Below are 27,524 nucleotides of genomic sequence, written 5' to 3' on the forward strand. Positions count from 1 at the left end.
CAAGTCCAAATGCACTCCTATTTTTTGGGCCCACTAAGCTTTTCTCTTGGACTTTTAGCTGGATGATGATGTCAACACGAATCATTTGATTTTGTAATATTTCGTTATTCTCATTGCAAATTTCGATCAATTTAATTTGTTCAATACACGAAAATTTACCAAGGAAAAACTGATATATGGTTTAATAAAATTCTTGACCCTAAACTATGTCAGATTTATAGACAAATATGATAGTTGTCATTTAATTGATAATGAATAACTCCGAACTAATATTCTTTATTGAGATTAGTTTAAGTAACTTCTGACCAATAAATGTTAAGTATTATTTTTAAAAAAAAAATTTAAAAGTAATATCTTCTAAAAGTCTTGAGCATTTTAAATTGGATTGTAATCTAATAAGTATTGATGCAGGATTGGAACATTTAAAATTAGATTGTAATCTAGATTAGATGATATTTGATCATTACCTTCCATCATTAGATTAAATTAAGATGAATTCCATCGAATTTAAATTTAATCTCTATTTAAATCCACGTGACTTACATCGGGTTGTGTTTTCCAGCTTTTATTTTATTTTTTCTTTTTCATATAAATGGGCGAAACACCTTTATCACGTGTCTGTTTATATTGGAAAAAGATAATTATTTAGTCCACAACCTTAAGACCCGGCACTTAGCAGCCATCAAAGCATGACCTTCTGCGCCGCACGGAATGGGCAAAGACAAGAATTTCAAACGACAAAATTACGCTTAAGTGTTGATGGTGTCAAAGTCGTTTTAAGTGATCCATTGTTTACTTAAAAAATACAATTAAAAAAAGAAAATCAAAGCCAAACATATAACCAGCAGATTGCCTCTCCATGAATTCCCATGAATGACAGCGGTTAAGATTAAGTTGTCGGTTTTTGATGCCTTGATTTTGTGTTAAATCCAACGGCGGGGTACAGATTTGGAAGCAGACTCATATGCAAAGTTGACGAACGAGCAACAAATTAGTATGCTACAGACAACTCTGGTGAGTCACTGACTTCGACAAAGGTTAGTTGAGTAATTTACTCTGTACGAGATTCTTCCTCAAGACTCTATTACCTGCAGCTAGACTATTCCTGGTTATGCAGTCACAGCTTACATCGATAAACCTTCCCCCCAAAAAAAAAAAAAATCATTTTTTACCAATGATATTCTGCCACATCAGCAAAAAGAAACCAGGCGTTATTCTAGGCAGAGGAGTACCAGAAACTCTTCTTCCATGCACTTTCGGGCTTTGTCTGGCCTGCTGAGCGCCGAGCTTAAAAATAGAGTATAAAAAAATTGAAAAATCCAACCGTACGGTCGCAGTGCTGCAGTTTGCACTTTGAAGTCAAAATCTCTCTTTCTCTACGTGTGTTTCGCAAGTCCGTGTCAAGCTTGAACTGGTTCGAGAGTGATCTGGTTCAGGATTAACTAATCCTGTAACAGTGGAACTCTTCAATTTCTGCATCCAGTTCCGCGCTGAGCGGCGTCGTTTCGAGCTCTGATCGACACCGCCGGGTACTGTTCAAATGAATATTAAGTGAAAGTCTTTCTCTGCAATTCGTCCGGTTCTGATTTTCTTTCATGTAATTTCAAGCGTTTCAATACGATGCAAGGAGGTATAATTCTGCTATGCTCTTAGAAATTTTAAAAATCTGTCAGATTTAGTCATTATGTTCTGAAAACGTACACGTAGGGGTAGGGCTAAATTTATGTATTGTGAATGACTTGCTAAGTTCCATGGAGCTGTTTTGCGTGTATGATGCTTGCAGGATATGATGTTGACATTTTGTTTAGAGAAGCACAAACGCGTTGGCTGAAGCCAGCTGAGGTGCTGTTTATACTACAAAATTACGACAAGTACGAGCTCACGCAGGAGCCACCGCAAAAGCCAAACAGTGAGCTTCGTATTAAATGTATTGGATTGAAGCAATTCATTCACAGCTTTCTCGTTTGTTCAAAATTTGCTTCGTATTTTCAACAGGTGGATCTTTGTTTCTGTTTAATAAGAGAGTCCTCCGGTTTTTTCGTAAGGATGGTCATAATTGGCGTAAAAAGAAGGACGGGAGGGCTGTTGGGGAGGCACACGAACGCCTTAAGGTTTGTGAAAAAAATATCTACACAATTACCTGCAAATTTTTTCTTTCAAGGTTTTATTTTATTGTTCTCCAAGAAAACTCAAAAACCAAAAGATGAAAAAAGCCCTATGTGCTGCTTCTATGACAAGTAATCAGGGATTGCATTGCCTTGGTAGGTGCCGAGAATTAACTGTTGCATGAGAAACATTTCTCTTAATTTCCATATTTATGTTTACTTTTGTTTCATGGAGGAAAAAGGAAAAAAAAGGTTATTTGAATGGTAGTAATCTTTTAGAAGGGGAACTTTGACTTGCTGTCTGCACTAGAAGGTCATATGATAAATCTTCTCTGACACCTTTAAATTATCTGTTTGTCCGTTTTGGAGATCTGTTTTTCCAAAAATGTAAGTGGATTTTATTTGCCTGATATCTAAATTCCATGTTAAAATTTCATGCTGCTGCTGCTTCTCCTTTAATAATTTAAATTACAAAATTTCCTTTCTCCTCCCCGTATGAAAAAGAGGCCATAATGGAACGTCTTATTGCTTATGTCTGGATGAAGTACACAAAAAAGGGAATGGGTCATGTTGCTGTGATTAGCATGCTAGAATGCACTTAACACTGACATTATGAAATGAAATTACTCTATAAATCAAGTTTAGCTGCTTAAATAAAAAGGGACTTATGTAATGTGCACAAAGCTTCTTTTTGAAGTAATTATCCGTCTTATGGCACATCAGTTTGTTCTGAGAACTATGGTGTACTGTGTATTATTTGTGGTTAGGTTGGAAATGCTGAAGCTTTAAATTGTTATTATGCACATGGTGAGCAGAATCCTAATTTTCAGAGGCGTAGCTATTGGATGCTGGATCCGTAAGTGTACTTATACAGTTATTTTTGTTGAAAGAAAAAGTTTTTGTGTGATTCATAAATTCTTATATGTTTGAAGTTCCCTGTGTAGAATGGAATTTTATATTTTCAAAGTTTTTATTCCTGCTGGGATGAAGAAAAATCTGGCTTCATTGTATTTTCTATCACTTTGTTGTCTCCCAGTCCATGGAACAATGAGCAGGGATATTTTCTGACAGTTTCTTTCGTGACCAGGGCTTATGAGCATATTGTCCTTGTTCACTACAGAGAAATAACTGAGGTGAGCTTATATGAATCTGAATGTTGGCAAAACTTACCAGACCTTTACTCCTAGATTTGTATATAATTTGTTATAATTACAATAAAAACCTTATTGTTGTCCTCATTAATTTAAAGCTGTAGTCCAATCATTCCTTGCCCTGTTGTCATCATTTTATTTTTTTCCATTGCTTTGGGTCAGTCCTAAATTCTTTCCAGCTGAATGTTGTTTGCCTTTTTCAGATAGGCAGCCTATTTTGTATCCAAGTACTGGTTTTCTATTAGCTGTGTCTAAATTCCCCCCTTCAAGGAATCATTTTTACGGAGGAATGTTTCGCAGCTATGAATGATGTTGGAGTAAGGTGGAATTGGTTTTACGTTAAAAAAAAAAAAAAAAACTTATACTGGTGGACTTTTGGGTTCCAATCATATCATCAGTAGATCAGGATCCTTTAGTATTTTTCCCCTGCATGATTGTTATCAAGTACTCTTCCATTGGCAATAGCTGTTGGTGATGAATAGCCTGAGTTTTGGACTAACATCCTTCATGACATTTTGTGTGACAGGGAAGGCCTAGTCCTGGATCTGTTGTAGTATCACCAGGAGCTTCTTCCACTTTCACTTTGAGTCCAGCATCTTACGTCACTCCAAATCCAGGACCTACCTCTCTGAAAAGTGATTTCTATGAACCATATCAGAGTATATCTAGTCCAAGTTCCATAGAGGTTACTTCTGAGATGGCAAGTAAGGATAATGCAGTAGATAGTAAAGGAGGATCAACTAGTTCTGAAGCTGAGGTTAGTCAAGCTTTGCGGAAGCTTAAGGAGCAGTTAAGTTTGAACGATGACATGTTTGAAGAAATTGATTCACTCTCCAGGCAGGATTTGGACAGCGAAAGCAAGATCTCCCAGCAGGACCAGTTTAGAGCTTTTCTGCAAAGCCCAGAATATGTTGTCCAAGAGGAATATAAAGGTGGACATGCTGGATTCCAAGATCAGTCAAATAATCTTGTGATGCATCAGGATGCAGGTTGGTTAAGTTGTCTTATATGTGATATGCTCAAAGCTGTCAAAATGTAATAACAGTTCTGAAATTTTCTTAAAGACTGTTTGATTGTGTTTCATCTGTTCATACTATATTGTATAGTTTCTGATATGTTGTTTGATTTGCTGATCTTCATTGCTGAATCTGATGGAATTTTATCTCTTCTTATTTGATAATTTAGGGCATCGTTGGCTTGTGGAATTTGTGCAACTGTTGTCAAACGCATGAACTTCATAAAACTAGAGTTTGCTTAATGTAGTTGGATTGGAAGAATAAATTATGGAAATAGAATTTCTTTAAGCAATCGTGCAGTTTCCTCTGTTTTCTTTCCTTTGGTTTTGTTTTTTTTTATTTATTGGTTACCTCTATTCATAATCAAATTCTAATTACACTAAAAAGGAAAAATAGCTGGAATGTGCTGCTAATTTTTTTTTGGGTAGGATATGATGGCAAACATCTTCAGCAATCTTATGGGCATGGTTATGCGGTTGGAAGTAAAGGACCTTTATCTTGGGAAGACATGCTTGAGTCATGTGAGAACGCATCAGGTGTTGAGTCCCAGGTAATACAAATGTTTTATTGAATGGAAGTGCAAGAAAGTATAATTCAATTTGTATTATCCTCTTAGAGATTATGATATCTTGTATTATGGTGTACTGCCATTTTCTGAAATTATCATTTTAGTTATTTTGGCTATTTGCCTTGGTGTTATTTCTGCAAATAACGCCAAATTCCTAATATTATTGTTTGTTACAAAGTCAATTGGATTACTCGAAAATCACTTGTTGCAGCTTTGGCATTTCTTTCACTAGAATAATGATTTCATGCTTAAAATAGGATAAGCCACTTTCTTCTTGTTGGAGGGAACCAGTTGAAGAGCAGGAACTCTCTTGTTGGCCAAATTTCAATGGGTCCATTGAATATCGTATGATTTTCCTCTGTTCTTTATCATGATTCATTTTTTTAAGTTTCAGTACCTCCTTAATTTTTACCAGCTCTGACGTTCTCCCATATTGCCAGCTTCTTTGTTGATGCCTCAGGAAGTTAAAAAATTTGAAATTCCTGAATATTCATCTCTAATAGGAACTCAACAAACCAATTCCAATTACACAACAATTTTTGACCAAGATCATATTGGAGTGCCACTTGAAGCAGATTTGAGATTGACCGTTGCTCAAAAGCAGAAGTTTGCAATTCGTGAAATATCCCCTGATTGGGGTTATGCAAATGAATCTACGAAGGTATAGCTCATGCAAATCCATGAATTGTTATTTCTTTCAGAAAGGCTTATTATGCTTCGTTGTATAAATTGTAGTATATTTTCCTGCAATGACCAAAGAAATTATAAAGTAAAATATAAAAGTAGAACCTGATTTGTCAACCTGATCCTAATTGACCTCTGATAGATTGTCCTCTTGGTAGACTCAATTTGTTTATGATAAGTTGGATCAGCGAAAGTTCATACGCTGCTCATAATTACCAATCTGATTTTAGATGATTGTACATAGTCACCTTTCTCGTATTCTGGGTGGTTTTCCCATGGGGGTGGAACTGTGTTTATGAAGATATAGGAGGAGGCTAAGCAAGACCAGAGCCTAAAACCCTTTCTTGTCACATCCAACCCTTTTACAACTACAGCCAAGCCCCATTGTGTTCCTTCTCAACACAGATGTCTTAGAATCCAAACAAGCTGATCACAAACTGTCCCATTCAAATATTAGTGATGGATACAGCTTAGTAGGAATTGTTTGACCCTGATTATGTTTTTCGTTAAATTGTTTCATTGTTTACTGAATTCAAAAAATATTCATTTGCCCACTGCTGAGTCAAACTCCAAGCAACTAAAGGAAATGAAATAACAAAAATAAAAAACTTGATGTAGTTGTCTTTTGCAAAAGTGGAATATAAAGAAGAGAAACTTGTTTTCCTAGACTCTGCGAAGGGCACATGAACTTGTTTTGTGCTCACAAGGGATTCCTAAAAATCCCTAATGTTAGTGGAAATAGAGTTACCATGCTGTGGATTCTGGTCCAGCAATTTTTTACCCTGATTCTTGGCTTGGTATAATCTGATTTACCATTGATACTACCCAGAGCTCTTGGCTCAGTATTATAACTTAGAATTGGGTTTCCCTTGACCTCTTATCTTTTTGGGGATATATTTTTGTGATGCATCTGTTGTCAAGGAGGAGTCCAAATCTTCTTCATCCTGTTTTCTCTGACAAAAGTTGGTTCGGAAGTTGAATCAGAATTTAATCAATGCAGGTCATAATTGTCGGATCTTTTCTCTGTGATCCATCAGAATCTGCATGGTCATGTATGTTTGGTGACACTGAAGTACCTCTTCAGATCATTCAGGAAGGTGTTATCCGTTGCGAAGCTCCTCCTCGCCTTCCTGGAAAAGTCACTCTGTGTATAACTTCTGGCAATCGGGAGTCTTGCAGTGAAGTCAAAGAATTCGACTACCGAGTTAAGCCTAATAGTTATGATAATTGGTCCCAAAAAGAAGCTACTAAGAGCCATGATGAACTTCTGCTACTTGTCAGATTTGTACAGATGCTTTTGTCTGATTCATCAGTGAATAAAGAAGAGGGGGTTGAGCTGGGATATCATGAATTGCGAGGAATGAAAGCTGATGATGATTTGTGGGGACAAGTTATAGATTCTCTTTTAGTTGGTAGTGGTAATTCGCTGGATACTATTGATTGGCTTCTGCAAGAGGTTCTTAAAGACAAGCTGCAACAGTGGCTATCTTCCAAATCCTTGCGAGAATCTGATCAGCCAGGTTGTTCCTTGTCCAAGAAAGAGCAAGGGATAATACACATGGTTGCTGGGTTGGGCTTTGAGTGGGCCTTAAACCCAATTCTCAGTTGTGGAGTGAGTATAAACTTCCGGGATATTAATGGATGGACTGCCCTTCATTGGGCTGCACGTTTTGGAAGGTAAAGTGAAAATCTCTTTGTTGTTTACACATTTATTTATATGCATATATATGTGTGTGCAGAAATTAGCATGGAGCAATACTGTATTACCTATGCTATTGTGTTGTCTCTTCGTAAGTACTTCCTAGTTTCTATCAATCACCGAAGTAAAGAGAATTGAGATGGATGGTGAACATAAATGAGTTTTCCTCTTTTTTTTTTTTTTGTGGATAAAGCCCAACTCAAGTTTTTTAGCCCCCTATCTCCTCTAATATTTAAACTCAGGTGACCAGCTAAAGAAAGCTACTTGAAAACCAATCAGTCAAACCCCTACGGCAAAGAAACAAGAAATGAGATAGCATTATTGTAATCTGTTTTCTGTTTTGCATACAGTTTGGCATTCTCCAATACCTTTTTTATCATCAGAGTTTCTGCCCAGTTCATATTATCCATGCTTTCCACAATAATTTATATATTGTTGCAAATGTGAGAATTTGATTGTTCATGTTATGTTCATCAAGTTTCTGTTAATAAAAACCATTGATCATGTATAGCTTTAACCATAATAACATTTGCTCATTTTGTCTTATGCAGATCGATCATAGTGATATATGTTGTTCTTTTGTTACAGGGAAAAAATGGTGGCGGCTCTTTTGGCTTCTGGTGCATCAGCTGGTGCAGTGACAGATCCCAATCCACTAGATCCAACTGGTAGAACCCCAGCATTCATTGCTGCCTCCAGTGGGCACAAGGGTCTTGCCGGTTATCTTTCAGAAGTGGCACTAACTAGCCATCTTTCATCCCTCACTCTGGAAGAAAGTGAGCTTTCCAAAAATTCTGCTGAGGTTCAAGCAGAAATAACTGTGAATAGTATCTCGAATGGAAACATCTCTTCCACTGAGGATCAGCTTTCACTTAAAGATACATTGGCTGCAGTTAGGAACGCAGCTCAGGCTGCTGCACGCATTCAGGCTGCTTTCCGGGCTCACTCTTTCAGGAAGCGACAACAAAGGGATCTTGCAGCTATCGGTGCTGGCCTAGATGAGTATGGAATCAATCCAGATGACATTCCAGGGCTTTCAGCTATATCAAAACTGGCATTTCGTAATGCTCGTGATCACAACTCAGCTGCTTTATCCATCCAGAAGAAATATAGAGGATGGAAAGGTCGCAAAGATTATCTAGCAATTCGTCAGAAAGTCGTGAAGATACAGGTATTGCATTTCCTGTTACTGTTGTTCAAATTTCCGCTGAGAACATATTGCAAATGGAATCACATCTAGGCTCAAGAACTGAAGTCGAATGTCTGAATCATTCCACTCACAGATGAATCAATTAACAAATTTGATACATGGAGTTAATAATTGTCATTCCCTCCTGTGTCTCCAGTACTTTTTCTGTTAGCCAGGAAACATGTGCACACAGAGTTTGAAATTAAGATTTGTTTATCAATTATCAGTGCAATGGGAAAGATGATTTACAAAAGTACTTACTTGAACCTTTTTGCAGGCTCATGTGCGAGGCTATCAAGTTAGGAAGAAGTACAAAGTAATATGGGCTGTGGGAGTTCTTGATAAGGTAATACTACGGTGGCGACGGAAAGGAGTTGGTTTGCGAGGTTTTCGGCCAGAGACAGAGTCCAATGATGAAAGTGATGATGAAGACATTCTCAAAGTTTTTCGCAGACAGAAAGTGGATGCAACTATTGATGAATCTGTCTCACGAGTATTGTCCATGGTTGATTCTCCGACTGCACGTAACCAATATCGCCGGATGCTTGAAAGATACCGACAAGCTAAGGTCAGTGGACAAACATTTAAGCATAGGAATGTCCATGGGCTCCTCTAATTACTCATACCCTTTCTGAAATGAAGCCTAAAATTTACCTCTAAACATCAGTAATTAAGATTTGCATTGAGTGTGGGTAAATGAGCGTGGGGTGATATTTTTTACCGATAAAAATAAGCTGTCCTGGTTAAAACTTCATTTGGCACAATCTTGTCCCTAGAATATGACCATAAATTTTACCTTCAAATTAGTTCGGGTTGGTGTGGCTGCCCCTTTGTCAATCTTTTCATCCCATGAGCCTTGACCTTAATATAATACTTATATATATTCACTTGCAACTGAAATCGGACATGTATGGAGTTCATTACATCAGTCCAAACAGTTTCTGTAATTATCCTGAATTTTTTTGTGTGTTCAATAGTGTCTGATCAAGTTCAATTGCCAAAACGATGTTGTACAGCAGATTATATGAACTAATGATCTAGTAAGTGGGATCAACATCCTTATATTGGAGCTTGTAGGTTGTGAAGTTGGACTTGTAATTCAAGTCAATGATCATGAATGATGGATCATGATGATGATCCACCATCTAATTTTCTGTAAAATCAGTTGGCTTTTGAATTTTTGAAAATACAGCTCCTGAAGTATTTGCACTTGGTGCATTTTGCCTTTGGTATCTTCAATTGTGTTTTCTGATATATTCAATCATTCTTGCAGGCTGAACTGGGTGAAACAAGTGAAGCGGCAGCATTATCTGCAGGTGATGCTGTCGATATGGATGATGAATCGACATACCGATTTGTGTAGAACCAAATATTTACCATCCTAATTTGTGTGCCTTTCGCTGGACCATCTTTAACTTAATACTTGGACATGGTCATTCTATACTGTCTCTGTGTAGTGCTATGCGTTTGGTAGTATTTGGTAGTTATTCTCATTGATAAATCCATGTTTCCGTGTACTAATGCTGTAAATGCTGGAAATGCTGGAAATGATGACCTACCTTTTATAAGAAAAGAAAATGAACGTATACCAAGGGCAATACCGCAATAGCATTTCAGTATGTATATATATATATATCTGTGTGTGTGTGTGTGTGTGTATTATCCCAATTATGCTATTTACAAATTTCCCTTGTTTTTTTTTTTTTTTTAAAAAGAATACTCATCCTGTTTTGTAAGAGAAATATTGGACAAAAGAAATAGAGACCCACTAAAGTTGAGCACTGAATTTTTACTTTCAAAAAAAAAAAATTTGAAAATTATGTGTTGGGTTAAGTTAGTTGCGAGCATACCATTCACAAATTAAAAATGAGTGATAACAGAGTTATAAATTCTTATATAAATTTATTTTATATAAATTAATGTGATATTAATTTATTAATTGAATAAAAATATAAAATAATTAAAATAAATTATGTGTATTAAAAGATATTTAATTTAATTAATAAATTAATATCGTATTAAATTATATAAAAATAAATTTATATAAAAATTTATAATTACTCGTTGAAAATACAGGGTTTTTCAATTTTCACTGCAATTACTTTACTTCTTATCTCTCCAAACACACTCTCTCTCTCTCTCTCTCTCTCTCTCTCTCTCTCTCTCTCGATTCATTTATAATAATACCTGTGATAAATGAAAAGTGACCGCTGAAATCACTTGCAGACAGCGCACGACCTTTGATGATTACGGGGCCCACAAGAGGGGCGGCTATAATTGGGCCACGATAAGCACGAGTGCCACGTGTCTCCCAAATAACGGTGAGCCCGGAACTCAGAAAAATGGTCGCGACTTGGTTCTCATGAATCAAAAATTGGTACGTCCTAAAAGTCAAATTCAAAATCCAATTTCGAACTCCCAAAAGAAGAGCCAAAATGGAATCAAAAGACAAAGCAGAGCTAATCAATCTTGCAATTCAGAAAATCAGAGAAGAAAGGAAGAACAACGAAGATGCCTCCTCTGCCCAAGAAGATCAGCTTCTGATCTCTAACTTGCTTTCTCAGGTTTTTATAATAAATTGAAGCCACCACTATCACTTGCATTTCATTTCTTTTTACTGTGAGTTTTTGGGTTATAAACTCTGGTTCTTGATCTCATAACTCTTATAAAGTTTTTGATATAGAGGAAATGAAAAGCTTTAATTCAGTCGGATACAAAATGGTTTCCTTCACTCTTCGTGTCGTGAAGGTTTGTTCTTGCTTTCTGGGCAGTCGTTATTCATTAATTGATTATGTTTTCCGTTGTTCATTCTAATTGCTGTGCAATTGAGTAATTTAGTTTTGTCCCTTAGGGCTCTGTGTGGATTATCTCGTACCGAATTCAACAAGCTCCAAACTTTTTTTTTAAAAAAATAAATAAATAAAAGGAGGGTGCAACGCAAGAACTTCGCGAGTTCATCTTCTTAGCACTGTTTTTGCCTAAGCAACCCACACTCACTATTTCAAATGTATCCCTTTGGAATAAAAAATTCTCTTTCTAGGGACACATGCATATCTAGCTGTAATATGTTGAAAGAACGCACATCATACAATTGATTTAAAAACTTTACCGTGTTGTCACCATGATTCTTTTTTTTTTTCCTTGTTAATCATCAGGGCATTGAGAACAATTGGAACTCTTTATGTATGATATTACAGATTGTCTTGTTGAATGATATATTTGAAAGTAGTGGGGGGTGGTGGTTTTATATTTTAAGATGAACGCATCTCTTCTTAATTTGCATTGTTTAAGTACGGTAAAAGTGTTTAAAACACTTGTAAATTGTGCCGGTTTAATTTTGTTAATTGACCAAATTCTATGCAACAATGTTGTGGACAAGTTTGGCACATGTGAGTTTACTTTGAATTCAGCTTAAAAAGACCATGAGTATGGTGGACAAATTGTACATGATGTGTCTTTACTTTCTACTGATGATAGTTGGAGTCATTAGAAGGGGGTGGGGTCCTAAAGCAACCTGGAGGAATACCGGGACAAGAGGAGGCCAATTCCTCTGCAGTTGGTGAAGTGGAAACTGAGGGTGATAATGCTGGTCAGTTAGGTGGTGAGGGTGCCGAGATTAGTAGAGAAGAGATCATCAATGAGCTTAGGCATGTGAAGAGACAGAACTTTATAACTCATTGTCTTCTTTCGGCAATGATTTTCCTCACTTTGTCATGGCAACTATCTGAGGTCAAACTGATTTTGAAAGTTAGAGATGGAATAAACCACCCTTTTAAAGCTGTTGGAAGCATGCTGAAAGGGATGTTTAAACGTCCTAGAGACAATGGCCGAGATGCAGAACAACAACAGCAGCATGAGGCTCCTCAATACTCTCCTTTCAAAATGCCGGAGCTACCCCATATGGATTTAGCAGAATTAGGTATGAATGGCGAGAGACACTGAAACCATTGTGGTGTTTGGCATAAGCATAAAACTGGGGCTTCATTGTGCTGTCACCAGGTTCAACGAGTTGTGTTTGTATTAGGGGAATGCAATTGTATGCCTGCCCCTCTTCTCATTTTCCCTGGCAAATGTGTGCATGTGTTATAATGTTTGTGTGATGCAACTGTTTATATGTTTGTTCAACTTGATTTTGCGCAATTGGATTCTAAAATTGCTGAATTCGATTGCAGTGGAGAAAAGTGGACTCCATGATGTTGAAACAAAAGAGTCAATGCAACCAATTTTTCCTGCTGAAACATTTCCGGAAACAAATTGTTTGGATGTTTTATACGGTGAAAACGTTGATACCGTTGATTTTATTTGTATTATATTACATTAGATGAAAATATGGCAGAGTTTTTAAGTTGATTTTTCATTGTGCGCGACAAAATGTAGCGAAACAAATCTCTACTTAGCAAGAGGGGGGCAAAGCCACTAAGCCAGAACCAACACATCTATTGGATCCATCCTAGCTAATACGTATACTTTGAAGCTCTTCCAACCACTAAGCCCAAGAGCTTTCAAAAATGCCTATCCTCTTTGCATTGGGTTCTCTAAAATCACTTAGTGAACTCCTTTCCACGTTGACACAAAACCAATACAAAGGAATAGTGTCACAATATCAATAAGCAGATGCTGTGAAAATTAATACAACCAAAAAACTGTAATCAGACAATTGCAAATATTTCTGATTCATTTCACTAAGACCCAACTTCTTCAGGGAGATCTTGCAGTTACTCAACCAATCACAGAAAAGATGTCTCTATTTAAAGTTCAGGAAAGGCACAAGGGAACCTTAAACATAACCGACCACAGAAAAACCCAGTGTTCATTTAAATGTTTAAAATCCAATAAAGATAAGGAAACATGTTTCACTCCTTCAGGAGTTGCATCCCTTTTCAATCAATCTTCTCTTCATGCATAGTTCAACCTGAATATGTCATTCAACACATAAAAGCTTCCCTGAGGTGTTGGCATCAAATGGAACATCTGAGAACAGAAGGATGACCATAAATATTGGTTAGGAGCGAGAATAACATCAAATGAATACAAGAGAGAAAATCGAAAACAAATGCGAGGTAACAATAAACCAATTAAACAAGGGACAGGATAGGAGCCCTCTTTTTGCAAACAATTATTCACGCACATTTGTAGCTGTTAGATTACATTTCATCTGACGGTCAAGATTAAAACAAACTTAATCATATTTTTTAAAGAATTAAAATAAAATAGTGCACTCACTAGTCAAATTTACCTTTTTTTCCTCTCCTTCCTCTCTCGATTTCTTCATTCTTTGTTTATTTGTCTTCCTAAAAGAGTTTTACTTTGTTATTAATTGTGTCTCGGTAAATTGGATTAAATCTTAATTAACAATCAATTGTCTCTATTTTGTCACTCTTCGCTCCTTATGATTTATAATCTCTTTTTTTCACTCTCCCCACAAATCCTAAAGCACTAACTATCAAAGGAAGGCAGCTTATCTGAAATGCTCCTCTTCTGTGTTTCTAGTAATGGATTTCTTTCTAGTTTTCAGATGATTTTATTCAATTATTCATTTCTTGACAAATAAATTAGGAAAAAGAAATATTAAGTTTGATTTGAGAGGTTACTTAATATAGTTGCAATATCTAAGAATTTTCTGTGTAGATTTCTTTTGACACTGGTAATTACCATAAAAGATTCATTTAATTCTCTTAAGATTTAATCTAATTTCAGGAAGATAAAATTAAAAACAAAATAAAAACACTAAAACTTTTATAGAAGCCGGCACAGAGTTCATCAGATGCTCAATAGATGTACTTTAGACAAAAAACCAATAGTGAGAACAAATCTCATTGCAATTTCACCACATAAGAAGCATATATTAATAGACAGGAAATTTATATAGCAATGACTAGATATAATAACATTATCTGAAAACTGAAGTACTTCAAATTGCATGATTTAGAATAGCAATAGCATCATCCAAATAAAACTGAACAGATTAAGGCTGTTACAGCACTCTAACCTCAGCTGTCTAGTCATCATTACTTGAAGCATTTAACTAGCAAATAGACAATCTTTAGGCAATATCATAGCCCTACAACTGCGCATTTTCTTTCTTATCAATGTGAGAGATCAGCATAAGGGTGCAAGGGATGTTATAAGTGACAAAGAAATTATATCATGTATGAAGAGAAGTTCCAATCTTCCCATTTCACCTATCGATAATTAAATTACTACAATGTTCTTACTAGCATTGGCAGAGAACAGCTGTCAAAACATGGCAGGATCTGTCCAACTATAGCATATGGAAGCGAATTTATATTAATATTTGTTACAGCGAGAAAATCAAATAATGGCAATATCCATTTTACACATTCTACAAGATATTATTTTAGAAAGAAAAGCAATGAGCTGAGTAAATAGAATATGTTCAAATTTTAAAATTGAAAAAGCGAAAACTGTCAGTGGCATGACACCACAAGTATCTCTAAGATCTAAATAAAAAAAAAGATTTTTTAAAATCAGACAAACATCACGACAAATCTACAATTTAAAGGCAAAAGATAATCAGAATATGGAATTAATATTAAATAAATGAAACGAAGATCACGAAGAGGCCTGTAGATACACAAGTACTAAACTACAAAGCCAATAAGAAACCCTAGATCTAGCAGATATATCAATTGAAAGCTATCGGTTTCACCAAAAAACAAACAACATCATAGAATAGCAATGAGATCGATCAAAATAAGCGGCATAGATAGATCACAGAAAAAATCAAATCAGAATAATATAAAATAAGAGTAGTAAGTAAAGACCTGGCTGAACTTGAGAGCGTGCTGTTCACCAGCGAGTTGGAGATTACCGGAGACAAAAACGAGCATGCCGCCAGCGGGACCGGAGGGCTGGCAATCGACGGTGGTGATGGAGTGCTGGCACTGCTGGAAGGGAAGGCTAGTGAGCTTAGCGACGATGTTTTGCGAGCCTTGGATTTTTTGACCTTCAAAAGTCAACATTGAACCTTCCTGATAGAGATTGGCGAGCCCCGTACGATTGGCATCAAACGTCGTGTAGTAGTGCTCGACGAAGGCTTTAGCCACTGAGTCTGGATCCATCTGATTGAATTTCAAAATCCCCTCCTACCCCTGCCTCTCTTTTCGAATTTTGCGTTTGCTGTTTCCGCTTGAGACTCACGCTAACGAGAGAGAGAGAGAGAGAGAGAGCGCTCTCAGATTTCGTTTGGGAGTTGGAGGGTTTTGGTTTAGGTAAAAATAGATCAACGACTGAGATTTGAAAATTGAAAAATATCAATAGTCGAGGCGGATTTTATCGGCTGGTCTACCGTACGAGTGCTGGTGTTTTTATTATATTGTTACGGACAGTGGGTTCGGCCTGTACTGATTAATAATATTAATATGGGCTTCGTTCGCGCTATTGATAAAAAGAACCAAAAAAAAAAAAAAAAGTATATTCAAATTTAAAACGTCGACAGCAGGGATCGAACCTGCGCGGGCGAAGCCCAACAGATTTCAAGTCTGTCTCCTTAACCACTCGGACATATCGACGCGTCCAAGGAACTTAATAGCATAATTTATTTATTGCTGTTCTCGTTGTTGGAGGATCATCACTCTCGTGGTTGGATAGAATCACGGGGTGGTGACTCTCCCCACGGTCTTATGATGGGCTCCTATGCAGGCAAGGCGGTAGAGCAATCGCGCGCGGGCGAAGGAGATGGATTTCTGGTACTGTTAGTATTGGACAAGCTCTGAGTCTCAGGGAATAACCTCTCTTTCTTATTTCTGCCTTTCTTTCCCATGACGACTATGAACGGGCAAACAAAAAATTTCTCGTCGAATTTGGGACCTCAACATCCTGCTGCTTATGGTGTTTCTTCACGATCAGTATTGGAAATGATATTTGATCTTTTTAATTGATTAACAACTAAAACACAATATATAGGTATTTTTTTCAAGTGCTTATTTTAAAAAAGCATGTTCGTGTATGTTATTTTTAATCTTTGAAATTTGTATAAAGTAAACGAAAAGTAATGACCTAAGGACAGTTGTATATAAGAAAAGTAATAAAATTATTTTAAAAACCTTATTGTAGGAGCAGATAAAAAATTAGTGAACCAGATTAACCTAAATTACAATTTAATTTTTGGTTTGGTTATTAAGAATCAAATGGAAAAATTGGTGAACATATGGCTGGGCAGAAAATTTGTTGAACCAAATAATTCTGCCATTGTCGCAGAGTCACAGTTTAATTTTATATGTAGTTGATAAAAACTAAATATTTTCGGTTCGTCCAAATAATCCAAAAAAATTAAAAATTGATTTTTATGGCTTTAACCAAACCGGTCCTTTTCTTACCGATTTAATCGGTTCGGTTTGGAAAATAAATCGTTCGAAACAAATTATAAGACATAAAAACCAATCCGGTTGGTTCAGTTGAGCAAAGTCCGATCCAAATCGAAAAAAATTGGGACCATTTTGCGGAGCAATTAGCATCAAATAAATCATGTTATTACTATCATCTCTACCGTATTTGGTTCTCATCTAATTTTGTGTCTTAAAATTAAAAATTAAAAAATAATGACAAATGGAGACACAGATTCTAAATGATGTACAAATCAGGGAATAATCATGGGATTGCTCAAATTTGATTACACTGTCACTGTACTTGCTACACTAATGGCGGGACACACGCAGTGTCAGAAGGAATTAATAAGATGAGAGGGCAATTATAAATATACATCAAATAAATTTTTATTTGACAATCATAAATATACATGATGGCATCAGCATTCTCCCCTTGGTTGCTGAGAAGCCAGTCTTGAATCCTTTCAATCGAATCAGTTTATATGACATGATAAACAGTCACATTGAGAGAGAGAGAGAGAGTAAGAGCTCGAGATCTCCTCAAATAGTTGCAGCTTTTACTGCTCAATATGAGTAATTGATGCATGCAACCGCTTAGCTTCTACTTCTATGATACACTCAAAGCAATTAGATTTCTCCGATCAGTTTATGAGTAGTCCTGACTTTGCACAGAAATCACATATTACTGAACCTTTTGGAATGTCGGAAATAAGATGGAATATACAACTGAACTAGGCATGACTTCTACGTACTCTCTGGCCACGGAACATATGTTTTCCTGGAAAAAAGAGGTGCAGAGGAAGGAGTCAATTGATTCCTTATGCCAGTTAGTATTCTACAATTAGAGGGAAACAAACTTAGGGGACTGTTGCAAGGTTCTGACACGTAAAAGTGTGTGTGAATATGTTAAAGAGCATGTCTTGGATGAAAACTCACTCTTGGGAAGAAGTTGGAACAAATTTAAAAAATTCCAAGCATCCTGGAGAGTAAGGCCCTGAGCCAACGGCATCGGTATCGGTGTGCCTTCAACAGACATCCCCTCTATGGACTCCTATCAGGAATTGGTGGGAAAAAACGTGAAACTTCTCGATATAGTTGTTCAGCTTCAAATGGTTTTGAAACATATCCATCCATTCCACTCCTTAGGCATTCCTCATAAGTAGCTTGGATCACATCTGCAGTCATGGCCAAAATGGGTACATGGAAGTTTGAAACATTTTCATAGGCCTCAATAGATACTTCTCCGCGTCGAATTCGATTGTTGAAATTATGTTCCATTTCCCGAATTATCTTTGTAGCTTCAAACCTGCAAAGAAACAGAATAAATAGCTTTTAGAAGCAGAATGAAGAAGATTATAAGTAGAGAGCTATGTATGCAGGATAAGTCAACCATGATAAGTTGCCATCACATCATCGGTCAACAATTCAAAGCTTCAGGCCAAATAATGACAATTTTACGGTTGAGAAGCTTGTAACTCCTTTTCCATGAGATTTTCAAGTTTAATTTCCAAACAAGAATTGCTATAAGTAAAAAACTTTCAAAGCAAGGAAGCATCTCATACCCATCCATTTCCGGCATCTGGATATCCATGAAGCAGGCATCAAACTGATGGGGTGGCATGAGCAGCTCAGTCGCCTTTTTACCTCTCTCTACACAAACCACAGCAGCTCCATACCTCTTCAAACCAGCAGCAGCTACTTTGAGGTTCACATTATTGTCATCAACGATTAATATTTTTCTCCCTAAAAGAAGATGACGCAGAGACATGCTGGGGAGCTCCCAATTGCGGATATTACCCTTGTTCCCGACACCCATGGCTCGTTGTAGAGATGCAGCCAGCATGCTCGATCTTAGGGGCTTCATGATTACGGTAGGAATACTAACACCATCAGTTGAAGTGTTTGCTCTAGAAGAGCTGATAGAATTAGCCAGAAGAAACAGCTTTGACTGAAACCCACAACCAAGTTTTCTCAAGTTGTTAACAAAAAGGGTTGAAACACTAGTATCCTTCTCCCAAACTTCTTGCTCGACAAGGATCATGTTGATAATCTTACTACCACTGGCTATTTGAGATAAACATTGAAGCTGGTCAGAAACCACTTCGACTTGAATTCCAAGACGTTGGATATGATATCTCGACACCTTGGCTCGGATGGGTCTGGGGTCCACAACTAATGCCTTCATACCTTGAAATTCTGAAGACACAGAGTTTGGCTGGTTGTTCATTTGCTGGCTATTGTGCTCGTTTGAAGTGGAGGAGCCATTGCCAAAGACAGCAGTAAATGTAAAAGTAGACCCAATGTTTGGAATGCTAACAAATCCAATTTCACCCTTCATGCGGCCAACCAAATACTTGCTTATGCTTAGCCCAATACCCGTACCTCCATGAGTTCGGGAAATAGATGGACCAACCTGCATAAAAGGGGTGAAAATGCGGGATTGGGCTTCTAGAGGGATTCCTTGACCTGTATCTTCAACTGACACAATTAAATTGATGAGATCAGCGGATGATGATTTGAACGGACTAGTTGATCCATCTTGATTGAAAGTTTTAAATCCTTTCCAGCTGTGGCATCTGTCTGCAACAGGATAACCACTCAAGGTGTTCTTTGATGATGACAATTCTGTCTCAACTTCTATAGAGTCAACCACCTCTTCAACAAGGTAAACAGTGACAAAGATGTGTCCTTTTTCTGTGAACTGTACAAGCACGGTGAAAATTCATTTACATTGCTACTCATGTAAACAACACAGAACACGTCCTACATTAAATATGCATTCATACTGATACCTTATATACTTATACATACAACAGAAACCACAATCATGCCTGTAGCAAACCACACACAACATAAATCTTTTTCAGAACAAGGTTGTGGATCCATTGTCTATAAGCTTGGATTTTCTTTTTCTTTCACTTCCCACAAGGCACAATATTGAACTACAAACACAAATCTTTGCTTTGTCCAACGCACATACTAAATAAATCCTCTGGATAGTTCATTTGTTCCCCTCAAAGTTCATGTCACACAAAATCTGAATTAAAAATTCCCGAATAATTTCTTAAGTAAACTCAATTGAGAATTGACTGCAAACTTACTTTAATTGAGTTCCCCATAAGATTGGTGATGATTTGTCGAAACCTCCCCGGGTCACCAATTAGAGTTTCGGGAACGCGATCAGAGATATATACTGCCAACTGCTCTTGCCCATGAATTATTTTATGCAAATTTCAAAAGTTTAGATGTTAGACCACAAAATATTAACACCAGTAAAAAGTCATTGCAATAATGAGGACATAGCTGACCTCTACGCCTTTATCTTGAGACTTCCCAGAAAAGAGTGATAATACATCATCCAAAATTGCCCGTAGATTAAAGCTCACTGCCTCAAGCTCAAGCTTACCAGATTCGACCTTTGCCTGATCCAAAACCTCATTTATCAGTGAGACGAGAGCTTTACCGCTGGCTTGCGCAGTTCTGACATAATCCTGTTGAGTGACATCTAATTCTGTATCCATAAGCATATCCAACATCCCTGCAAGATAATAAAATCACAGTTATTAATTCCTCGATTTCATCGTAAACAATTTTCCAGAATAATTATTATGAGCATATAGAGAAAAAAAAAGCTTTAAAGCTCACCTAGAACACCATTCATTGGAGTTCTGATCTCATGAGAAACAGTAGCAAGGAACTACAGAAGGTCAAAGTATGATTAGAATAACATAAACATAAGAGGTGAAACTGAACAAATCTTTCCAGAATATATTAGAGGAATCAAGCACCTGTGACTTTGCAACATCAGCTGCCTCAGCCTTCTTTTTAAGCTCCATCATCCCATGGTAATCTTCTTCAACTTTAGCAATTCGATTCACAGTTGCCTGGAATATATGTCCAACAAGTGATGCAATCACAAGGATGCCTATTGAAGTTGATATTGCCAACAATGGCCATGGGGCTTTTTGCTTGAATCTGCATTAAAACCAACTCAGGTCATGACCGTTTAAACTACTTTACATCCTAGTAACTAAAATAATAAGGGAAACAGGGAAGGCTCCTTTCAAATAGAAGATTCCCTATCTTTTAGGTAAGTGATCTACAACATGATTATATTATAGCCGTTCACAAACAAATGAACCAGACAGAAGGAGAATCTTAAAGAATCTGCGGTAAGAGAGAAGAAGTTATTGACTACCTGCAACGCATCTCATGCTTTCTAAACGGATCTCCAAAATTAAGGGTGCTAACAAGCCACAAACCATCATCTGATACATTTGAACCATACATGCTGATTGGATGAGATAAATTTGTGATGTCATATACATTCACAAATATGGTTTGTTTGCTTGCTAACTGGTGAAGTAACTTCTCCACAAGTGATTCAATGTCAAAGATTCCACCAAGATACCTGGTTTGGCAGCAGCAACAACATTAGAAACATTCCCTGATATTCTTCATCATAGTAATTCTGTACTTTTTCAGTGCTCACTGGAAAGCATTCTACTACTACATAGCATGATATCAAGAAGAATAAAATCTTTTCATTTTCTACTGCATATCATTCACAACACGAAGTTGTTTTCTGAACATTAAGTTCAGCATATACAACCTATTGTAAGAGATTAACTTTCTTTATTTATAAAAGAAAAAAAAGAAGTTATTTTCCATTTTGTACATGTCTATAAATGGAACTGCTTAATCCTGATCTTGTCATTGAAGATGCAGAACCATGTCAATTTTTTCTTAAACAAATATGACTTCTCGATAGAATTCAATACATACCCATCAGTCGCTTCAATCCTCTCATTCGGAGTAGCATTTGAGGGGAGCTCCCTCTTGTAGACAGCAAATGTCAAAATAACTCCGAGACGGTTTGTTTTCAGTAACCTGAAAGGAGCAGTTAGGACTCCTTTTCCTGATGCTCTTGCTCGCAACACATTTTCACGATCTTCCTGTGATACGCAAGTAATGAAACTTCACAAATAAGCTTTCAAAATGATAAACTATGACCATGAAAGGTCAAGATAATTTCAACTTGTCATGATTTTAAGATGAAGTAATACAAACTAGAATCAAAATTCTGCATTTCTCAGTGAAAGCTATAGGTATGGCAACGAAACTTCACAGCATGAAGCGCTGAAAATGTAAAAAGAAACTTACTTTTCCTGAAAGCATATCAAGAGAAATCACATGTGAAACAGTATCCTGTGCAAAGATAACTGGAGCATATTCTTCTTCGATTGGGGATGGCTCATCCTTATGAACAGGATTATGTTCGAAGGTATCCATCCTCTTAATAGTCCAGCCTTGTTGCTTTTCAAATTCTTCCCTTTCAGAGCGGAGCACCCTAACAGCATATGCCACGCCACTTGTGAGCGGCCTTTCAAAAGCAGTTCTTTCTGTGTACCTAGTGAAAGTCATCTACGTGTTCTTACAGTTAGTTTGTTTTGTTCACTGAAGACTAATGAAAAGAACACACACAAAAGAACTCAGATCTGGCTTTTGGTTACGCTAAGCTGACCAGATTAACAATCTCTACAGAACCGCATAGAAATTTAATTAATTTAACATTTTGAGACAAAACCGTGTATCATACAGAAAATGCTTGTGCTCTAATTGCAGAATTAAAAGCAACTACAAAATTAAGCACCCCATTCACTCCAAACTTAGGAGTTCCTCCGCCAAAAAGTTTATGCGAACAAAAGAAAAATTAAGACAAATTCTCTCCAAAAACAAAACCAGAGCAAGGGAATTGAGGGCTGAAAGTGGAGAATTATCAGTTGCAAACTGTTTCAAATCTAATGTTGCAAAAGATAACAGAGGAGATCACATACCTGATCAATAGCAGACGGGTTCTTGCCATGGTGGAAAGTTGAGATCAGTATGGACATAGCCTGAACATGGTTCATGCTCACATTAAACTGATCCTGTAACATCCTAGCCCTCTCATCACACATACTACCAAGAGCCTCTCTCCTCTTCTCGGTGGCTTGTGAGCTCATGTACCAAAAGATCCACAGAGAAACCAAAGTCCAAAAAAGCAACCATGTGATTAAGACTTTTCTCCACCATGTTTCTCTAACTCTTTTGGACCCAATAGACTGGTAATACAAATGATGAATGTAGTAACTGTTCCCTGAGATCCTCTCCCAGCAATTTAGCCACATCTTAAAAACTTCACCACGCAAATCAGTCTTGGTATCCTTGCTTTCATAATTCATGAAGCAGTTCATTGAAATCACAGAAACTATCCAGCAGCATAGCATCCAAAGTAAATGCCCCACCTTTAAACCAAACCCAAACACATGAAGCAAACTCATCCAAAAGAGTTTAATTAGTTCCACCTCCACCTCCAGCTAACTTGAAACAGTGACAAGTTGAAGTGGGTCTTACTTATAGTTAATTCCAGCTATAGAAATGACCCACTACCAAATATACAGAGGCTGCCCAGTAAAACCCAACATAAACAAAAATCCAAATTTGAAATAAGAGGAATAGAAGTTAGCAAGAACTAGAGCTCACCCACCCCCAAATTCACTACAAAAGGCTATCCTCCTAAAAGGGAATGCATTCAACCCCCTCCAACAAAAGGGAAAAAAAAAATCAAAGAACCCCTCAGAAGTCTCTAATTCTTAATAGAAATTGATTTTTATCCTGTTAGCCAAGCCAGTTTAAAAATCAAAGCACAGAACCAAACTGGCCAGCAACAAAAGTTTCGAAATTTAGCAATCAAATCAGACACCCAACAAAGAATCTTTAGACAAGATAATCTTAGTTTATAAGACTCTCCTTAAACTCCTGAAATCAAACATAAAGAAAATCAAGCAAGTGGATGTTGTTATTGAGGTTTGACTCCACAAGAGTTTACAACTTCTTGTACATGTAAAAGAAGGTAAAAAGAAATTATTCATGGACGCTACTAAAACACTAGTACGATTTAAGAAAGAACAATTGGAGAAACAAAAAGATTAGCTTGACAAATGGAAATGGTGGTAGAAACTAGAATTGTCTACTAGCAAAGGCTATAATCTCTATATCCATACCATCCACGCAATAAAAATTTACAAAAATAATAAAAGACTTGAAATTTACATATAATAAGAAAAAAATATTTTATCATATTTTAGAGACATTAAATAATAAATAAAATACGGACAGAAAAGGTAAGCTTCCACCGAACAGAAAGAGAAAATCACTGCGTTTGTTTTGTTTTTTGTTTTTTTTTTTTTTTTTTGAAATTTTGCCCTCCGCGCTTAGCTTTCCTTCGTGTTCGCGTCCCTATCCATCCAATGCGCAGTAGGCAACTTCTACACGCTAAGTGGTTAACTTATGTGTTTGTATGGCTGTACTTTTTATTGACAAAAGTAACCTTACATGACAAACAATATTTCAAACAGTAACCATCGACTTTATTTTTAGCTCTCATGGCATTAGATGCCCCCTTGTTTTTCCGAAATTGCCACAAGAGTACCCTTTGAGTCAAAAAGATTAGGTAAGAGATAAGACCCCCCACGATAGGAACCTCTCAAGGTCTTGTTATGTCTTCTCTGTTTCGGAATCTAAGCCTAACCTTTTGCATATTGCTACATTATGCTTTGCCCCTAATGTCAAGATGTATCCTTCATTCATTCAATGGATATCAATTAAGAAATAAATTAAGTTAATAATTATTTAAAATGTAGTGTCGGTGTATTAATATTTTTGTACTATATCCCCCAAATTTCTTTAACTTTAAATTTATTTTTACATTGTTATCTTATTAGAAATTAATAAAAGACTATCATTTGATTCAAAATTTAAACAAACAAAATGTAATGGTTAATTTATTTCTTAATTAGACGAAAATTTTATTCTATCATTTCTTAATTTATTTCTTATTATTTTGTTAATAGCTATGACGAATTTTTTATTTATGAAGAAGTGTGCATAATATCAATCAGAGCAGTGAGAGTAACCAATAATCAGTGACTTAATAATACCCAACTATTGACATGTGCAAAATGAAATTAAAGGTAAGTTCATAACTTATAACAAAATAAGGAATTTATTGTGTGTGTGCATGACACCTCATCTCATAATGTAAGCTAAAAAGTTAAACCCCACAAATGATAGAATAAACTTTATAGTAGAATTGTAGTTGTAACCAACACTTATAACCTATGGGTAATAGGACGGGCAATGAGCATCTTTTTTTGTTTGTTTGCTTTTACAAGTTGTTTACGTTATAGGAAGCAAATGCTTTATTACAAGGAACTAGGTATTGCATGCAAATAGATAGTACTAAGGAGGGCATTAATGTCAATACGATCCACGGGTGTCGGAAAAGTAGTTAGACGACAAACAGTGGCAAAATAGCAAATAAGAGAATAAAGTGATGGCAAGAGTACAAGGACACTTTAATCAAGGCATGTCACCAAGTGATTAGCCCATCACTACCCACTTACATGCTGTTGGCGTCTCTCTCTCCCTCTCTCTCTCTCTCTCTGACAGCGATGTTCCACATCAGCGCACCGTTCTTTGGCTCAAACCAATAATATCAGACAACGTGTCGCGGCGGCGACGGATGATCTTGCTACGTGTCGCCTGCAGGGTTTAGATAAGACGAATAGCATCTGTCTCCCACGTGTACAAGAATGGACTTTCTTAAAAATCTTCAATTTATTTTGTCCGCATCTGCTCAGGTTTTTTTTTTTTTTCACTAACTTCTTTTTTCTTCTACAACTGTATCGGGTCGCTGTGATCCGTGAAATTCTTGTGTACGTCGATGGACTTGCCAAAAAAGTTAAAAATATATATATATATATATATATATTTTCTTTCATTAAAAATAATTAATAATTTAATAGTAGATTTTTTTTTAATATTCTTTTAACAATACATTACAGTGGCCAGAGAGGATTATGGGTACCTAATAAATTTTGAATTCTCCTAATTTTGTTAATTATTTAGGAAAAAAAACAATGACTGATCATATAATTTTCAAGGAAGACAATACATATTTGATTGCAACATCTCATATCAACAGTAAAAATTGGTTTCCAATGGTTTACGAGATTTGAATTCTTCTTTAATTACAAAGTTAAAAAATAAATCCGTAATGAATTATGTGCCAAAAAAGACATTTAAATAAAGGTCTCGTAATTATTTGAGCTTATAACATGCACCCAAAAGTAACTCAAAACTCTTATCAACGCGTTGAGAGTAGAAAATGACAAATATATTTAGAGATGTAAATTTAAATTTTGTGAAACTTCATTTTAAAAAATAAAAATAAAAAGTCCAATTTGAAGTCATTGTAAAAATTTTGCAAGGCATAGAGCTATAGATAGAAAAAGCAACGGGGACCCCCGCGTCACGGGGATGCAGTTTATCTCAAAATTTAACGTAAGAGAGAGTAGTTTTATACACTATTGTGCCAGATGGATGATGTTGAAATTACTATGAGCTAGTTGTTAGACACTCCCGTGAATTTTAAAAAAAAAAAAATCACCACAAAGCATAACAATTATGTGCGACCTTTTAGAAAAGTTCAAATTCAATGCTGCATTGATGATAAAAATAATTTGTAATAAATTTCTTCTCCGGTTAGAAATTTATAAATTCAATTGGGGCTCAGTTCAGTTCTGAAGCCAGGCACAGAGGATATTGTTTTTAATTAAAGCCATATAAAAAATAAAATAAAAATAAAAAAATTGTTCAGTAAAACATCCCCGATTAGTCTAATCACTGCATCCCGTAATTAAAGAGAAATTAATGCATAAAATAAGATAGGTCAGCTTTGTCTTACATGCATGAACATTGAAAAAATTATTCATCTGATTGTGACAAATGACATTAACTTTCAACAGAATTGGTATGAACAGGTACAGGTTTGTCCGGCTCCAAATTTGTGTACAGCTCCATGGGTCCCCTTAATATGCAGCGGCTGTATTTCACACAGTTGCTTTTTATTATTATTATTTTTTTTAATAGACTATTTAACCGGCCACCGGATCAATTATTTAAAGAGGCAAATATTAAAGGTCATTATCATGCAACACACTCATGTTAGCCAAATATCCAACTAATCAATTTAAACTAGGAAAATACCCAATACCCCCTCAACTTGACACGAGCTTTTTTTTTTTTTTTTTTTTTGGGGAAAAACATAAAAAATATACTTAAAGTATCTAACTTCTGTGCTAATGAGAATAATGTTTAAATATAATTTAATAAAAAAATTGACAAATTGATTAATTTTTAATATTTCATTACAAATATAATCATATTTTGCATAAAAATTATCAAAGTATTGTTATCAACTTTTTGATAGTGCATTACCGTCTAAATAGCTCGAGTCTAGACCTATATAAAGAACTAATTTTTTTTTTCAAACATCTAAAAGAAATTAATCTCACAATGCTCATTTAGTGACTTAAACCTCTGCCTACCATTACGAGGGCATTTGTTTTAAATCAAAATATTACATAATTATCAAATGATTATCCTGTGGATAGTTATAATGGATACAACATTACTAATGGACACTTATAAATGTAATGTTAGTTACAATAATCAAACAATTTCTATGGATATTTATAATGGACACTTGTACATGTAATGTTAATTTTTGATTTATTGCTATTAGGATATTGGACATTATAACATTAAAATCGGTATTTACAATTATAAGCACAATTTAAGTTAATTAACTTATTAGTTAATTATTTGATAGATTAAATTGCTTCAAAGCTTAGGTTATGATCGGGATTGCATTGGATT

The 27,524-nt window shown here is 36.0% G+C and overlaps 4 protein-coding genes and 1 non-coding gene across 9 annotated transcripts; 2 read left to right on the plus strand and 3 right to left on the minus strand.

Moving 5' to 3' along the window:
* The first annotated feature begins 748 nt into the window (after window positions 1–748).
* On the plus strand, window positions 749–9,998 carry LOC102616513 (calmodulin-binding transcription activator 4). 2 transcript variants are annotated; one of them, XM_006484071.4, is made up of 13 exons: window positions 749–1,630; window positions 1,784–1,909; window positions 1,996–2,111; window positions 2,873–2,961; window positions 3,193–3,238; window positions 3,783–4,245; window positions 4,701–4,822; window positions 5,098–5,185; window positions 5,281–5,501; window positions 6,525–7,201; window positions 7,812–8,394; window positions 8,690–8,980; window positions 9,686–9,998. In XM_006484071.4, exons 1-13 carry the CDS (start codon window positions 1,621–1,623, stop codon window positions 9,773–9,775), a joined length of 2,922 nt encoding a protein of 973 aa, XP_006484134.1. In that variant the 5' UTR covers window positions 749–1,620; the 3' UTR covers window positions 9,776–9,998. The 2 variants fall into 2 exon arrangements, with proteins under 2 accessions (XP_006484134.1, XP_006484133.1); XM_006484070.4 differs by lacking the exon at window positions 749–1,630 and having other exon boundaries at window positions 1,756–1,909.
* Window positions 9,999–10,653: 655 nt separating this feature from the next.
* LOC102616034 (uncharacterized) lies at window positions 10,654–12,652 on the plus strand. 2 transcript variants are annotated; one of them, XM_006484068.4, is made up of 2 exons: window positions 10,654–10,976; window positions 11,890–12,652. In XM_006484068.4, the coding sequence occupies exons 1-2, from the start codon at window positions 10,848–10,850 to the stop codon at window positions 12,352–12,354; spliced, it is 594 nt and encodes a 197-aa protein (XP_006484131.1). In that variant the 5' UTR covers window positions 10,654–10,847; the 3' UTR covers window positions 12,355–12,652. The 2 variants fall into 2 exon arrangements, with proteins under 2 accessions (XP_006484131.1, XP_006484132.1); XM_006484069.4 differs by lacking the exon at window positions 10,654–10,976 and adding an exon at window positions 10,995–11,160.
* A 417-nt stretch (window positions 12,653–13,069) lies between these two features.
* On the minus strand, window positions 13,070–15,647 carry LOC102615739 (nuclear transport factor 2B). Its single transcript, XM_006484067.3, has 2 exons — window positions 15,198–15,647; window positions 13,070–13,383 (listed from the first exon to the last, which is right to left on the minus strand). Exons 1-2 carry the CDS (start codon window positions 15,492–15,494, stop codon window positions 13,309–13,311), a joined length of 372 nt encoding a protein of 123 aa, XP_006484130.1. The 5' UTR covers window positions 15,495–15,647; the 3' UTR covers window positions 13,070–13,308.
* Window positions 15,648–15,862: 215 nt separating this feature from the next.
* TRNAS-UGA (transfer RNA serine (anticodon UGA)) lies at window positions 15,863–15,944 on the minus strand. The gene has a single exon. It is a non-coding gene; the product is annotated as a tRNA-Ser (tRNA).
* Window positions 15,945–17,000: 1,056 nt separating this feature from the next.
* On the minus strand, window positions 17,001–24,026 carry LOC102615053 (histidine kinase 3). 3 transcript variants are annotated; one of them, XR_003066214.2, is made up of 11 exons: window positions 22,598–24,026; window positions 21,924–22,184; window positions 21,546–21,715; window positions 20,959–21,171; window positions 20,549–20,735; window positions 20,406–20,457; window positions 20,069–20,298; window positions 19,862–19,960; window positions 18,323–19,461; window positions 17,697–18,066; window positions 17,001–17,538 (listed from the first exon to the last, which is right to left on the minus strand). XR_003066214.2 is itself a non-coding variant. In XM_015531946.2 (10 exons), exons 1-10 carry the CDS (start codon window positions 23,081–23,083, stop codon window positions 17,802–17,804), a joined length of 3,102 nt encoding a protein of 1,033 aa, XP_015387432.1. In that variant the 5' UTR covers window positions 23,084–24,026; the 3' UTR covers window positions 17,001–17,801. The 3 variants fall into 3 exon arrangements, 1 of the variants encoding a protein (XP_015387432.1); XR_008054017.1 differs by having other exon boundaries at window positions 21,924–22,110; window positions 22,598–22,761; XM_015531946.2 differs by having other exon boundaries at window positions 17,001–18,066.
* Between the last annotated feature and the right edge of the window lie 3,498 nt (window positions 24,027–27,524).

Source organism: Citrus sinensis, chromosome 4 (genome assembly GCF_022201045.2).
Source record: "Citrus sinensis cultivar Valencia sweet orange chromosome 4, DVS_A1.0, whole genome shotgun sequence".
Taxonomy (NCBI): Eukaryota; Viridiplantae; Streptophyta; class Magnoliopsida; order Sapindales; family Rutaceae; genus Citrus; species Citrus sinensis.

What these genes read in the sequence shown, in the direction of transcription:
- LOC102616513 (XM_006484070.4), top strand. Translation starts at nt 1,771, where the DNA reads ATGATGCTTGCAGGATATGATGTTGACATTTTGTTTAGAGAAGCACAA. An exon ending in TGTGATGCATCAGGATGCAG is followed by an intron (nt 4,246 to 4,700) that starts GTTGGTTAAGTT and finishes TTTTTTGGGTAG; the next exon opens with GATATGATGGCAAACATCTT. An exon ending in CAATGGGTCCATTGAATATC is followed by an intron (nt 5,186 to 5,280) that starts GTATGATTTTCC and finishes CCATATTGCCAG; the next exon opens with CTTCTTTGTTGATGCCTCAG.
- LOC102616034 (XM_006484068.4), top strand. Translation starts at nt 10,848, where the DNA reads ATGGAATCAAAAGACAAAGCAGAGCTAATCAATCTTGCAATTCAGAAA. An exon ending in TCTCTAACTTGCTTTCTCAG is followed by an intron (nt 10,977 to 11,889) that starts GTTTTTATAATA and finishes TACTGATGATAG; the next exon opens with TTGGAGTCATTAGAAGGGGG.
- LOC102615739 (XM_006484067.3), bottom strand. Translation starts at nt 15,494, where the DNA reads ATGGATCCAGACTCAGTGGCTAAAGCCTTCGTCGAGCACTACTACACG. An exon ending in ACGCTCTCAAGTTCAGCCAG is followed by an intron (nt 13,384 to 15,197) that starts GTCTTTACTTAC and finishes TTCTGTTCTCAG; the next exon opens with ATGTTCCATTTGATGCCAAC.
- LOC102615053 (XM_015531946.2), bottom strand. Translation starts at nt 23,083, where the DNA reads ATGAGTTTGCTTCATGTGTTTGGGTTTGGTTTAAAGGTGGGGCATTTA. An exon ending in ACCCGTCTGCTATTGATCAG is followed by an intron (nt 22,185 to 22,597) that starts GTATGTGATCTC and finishes AAGAACACGTAG; the next exon opens with ATGACTTTCACTAGGTACAC. An exon ending in TTGATATGCTTTCAGGAAAA is followed by an intron (nt 21,716 to 21,923) that starts GTAAGTTTCTTT and finishes TGCGTATCACAG; the next exon opens with GAAGATCGTGAAAATGTGTT.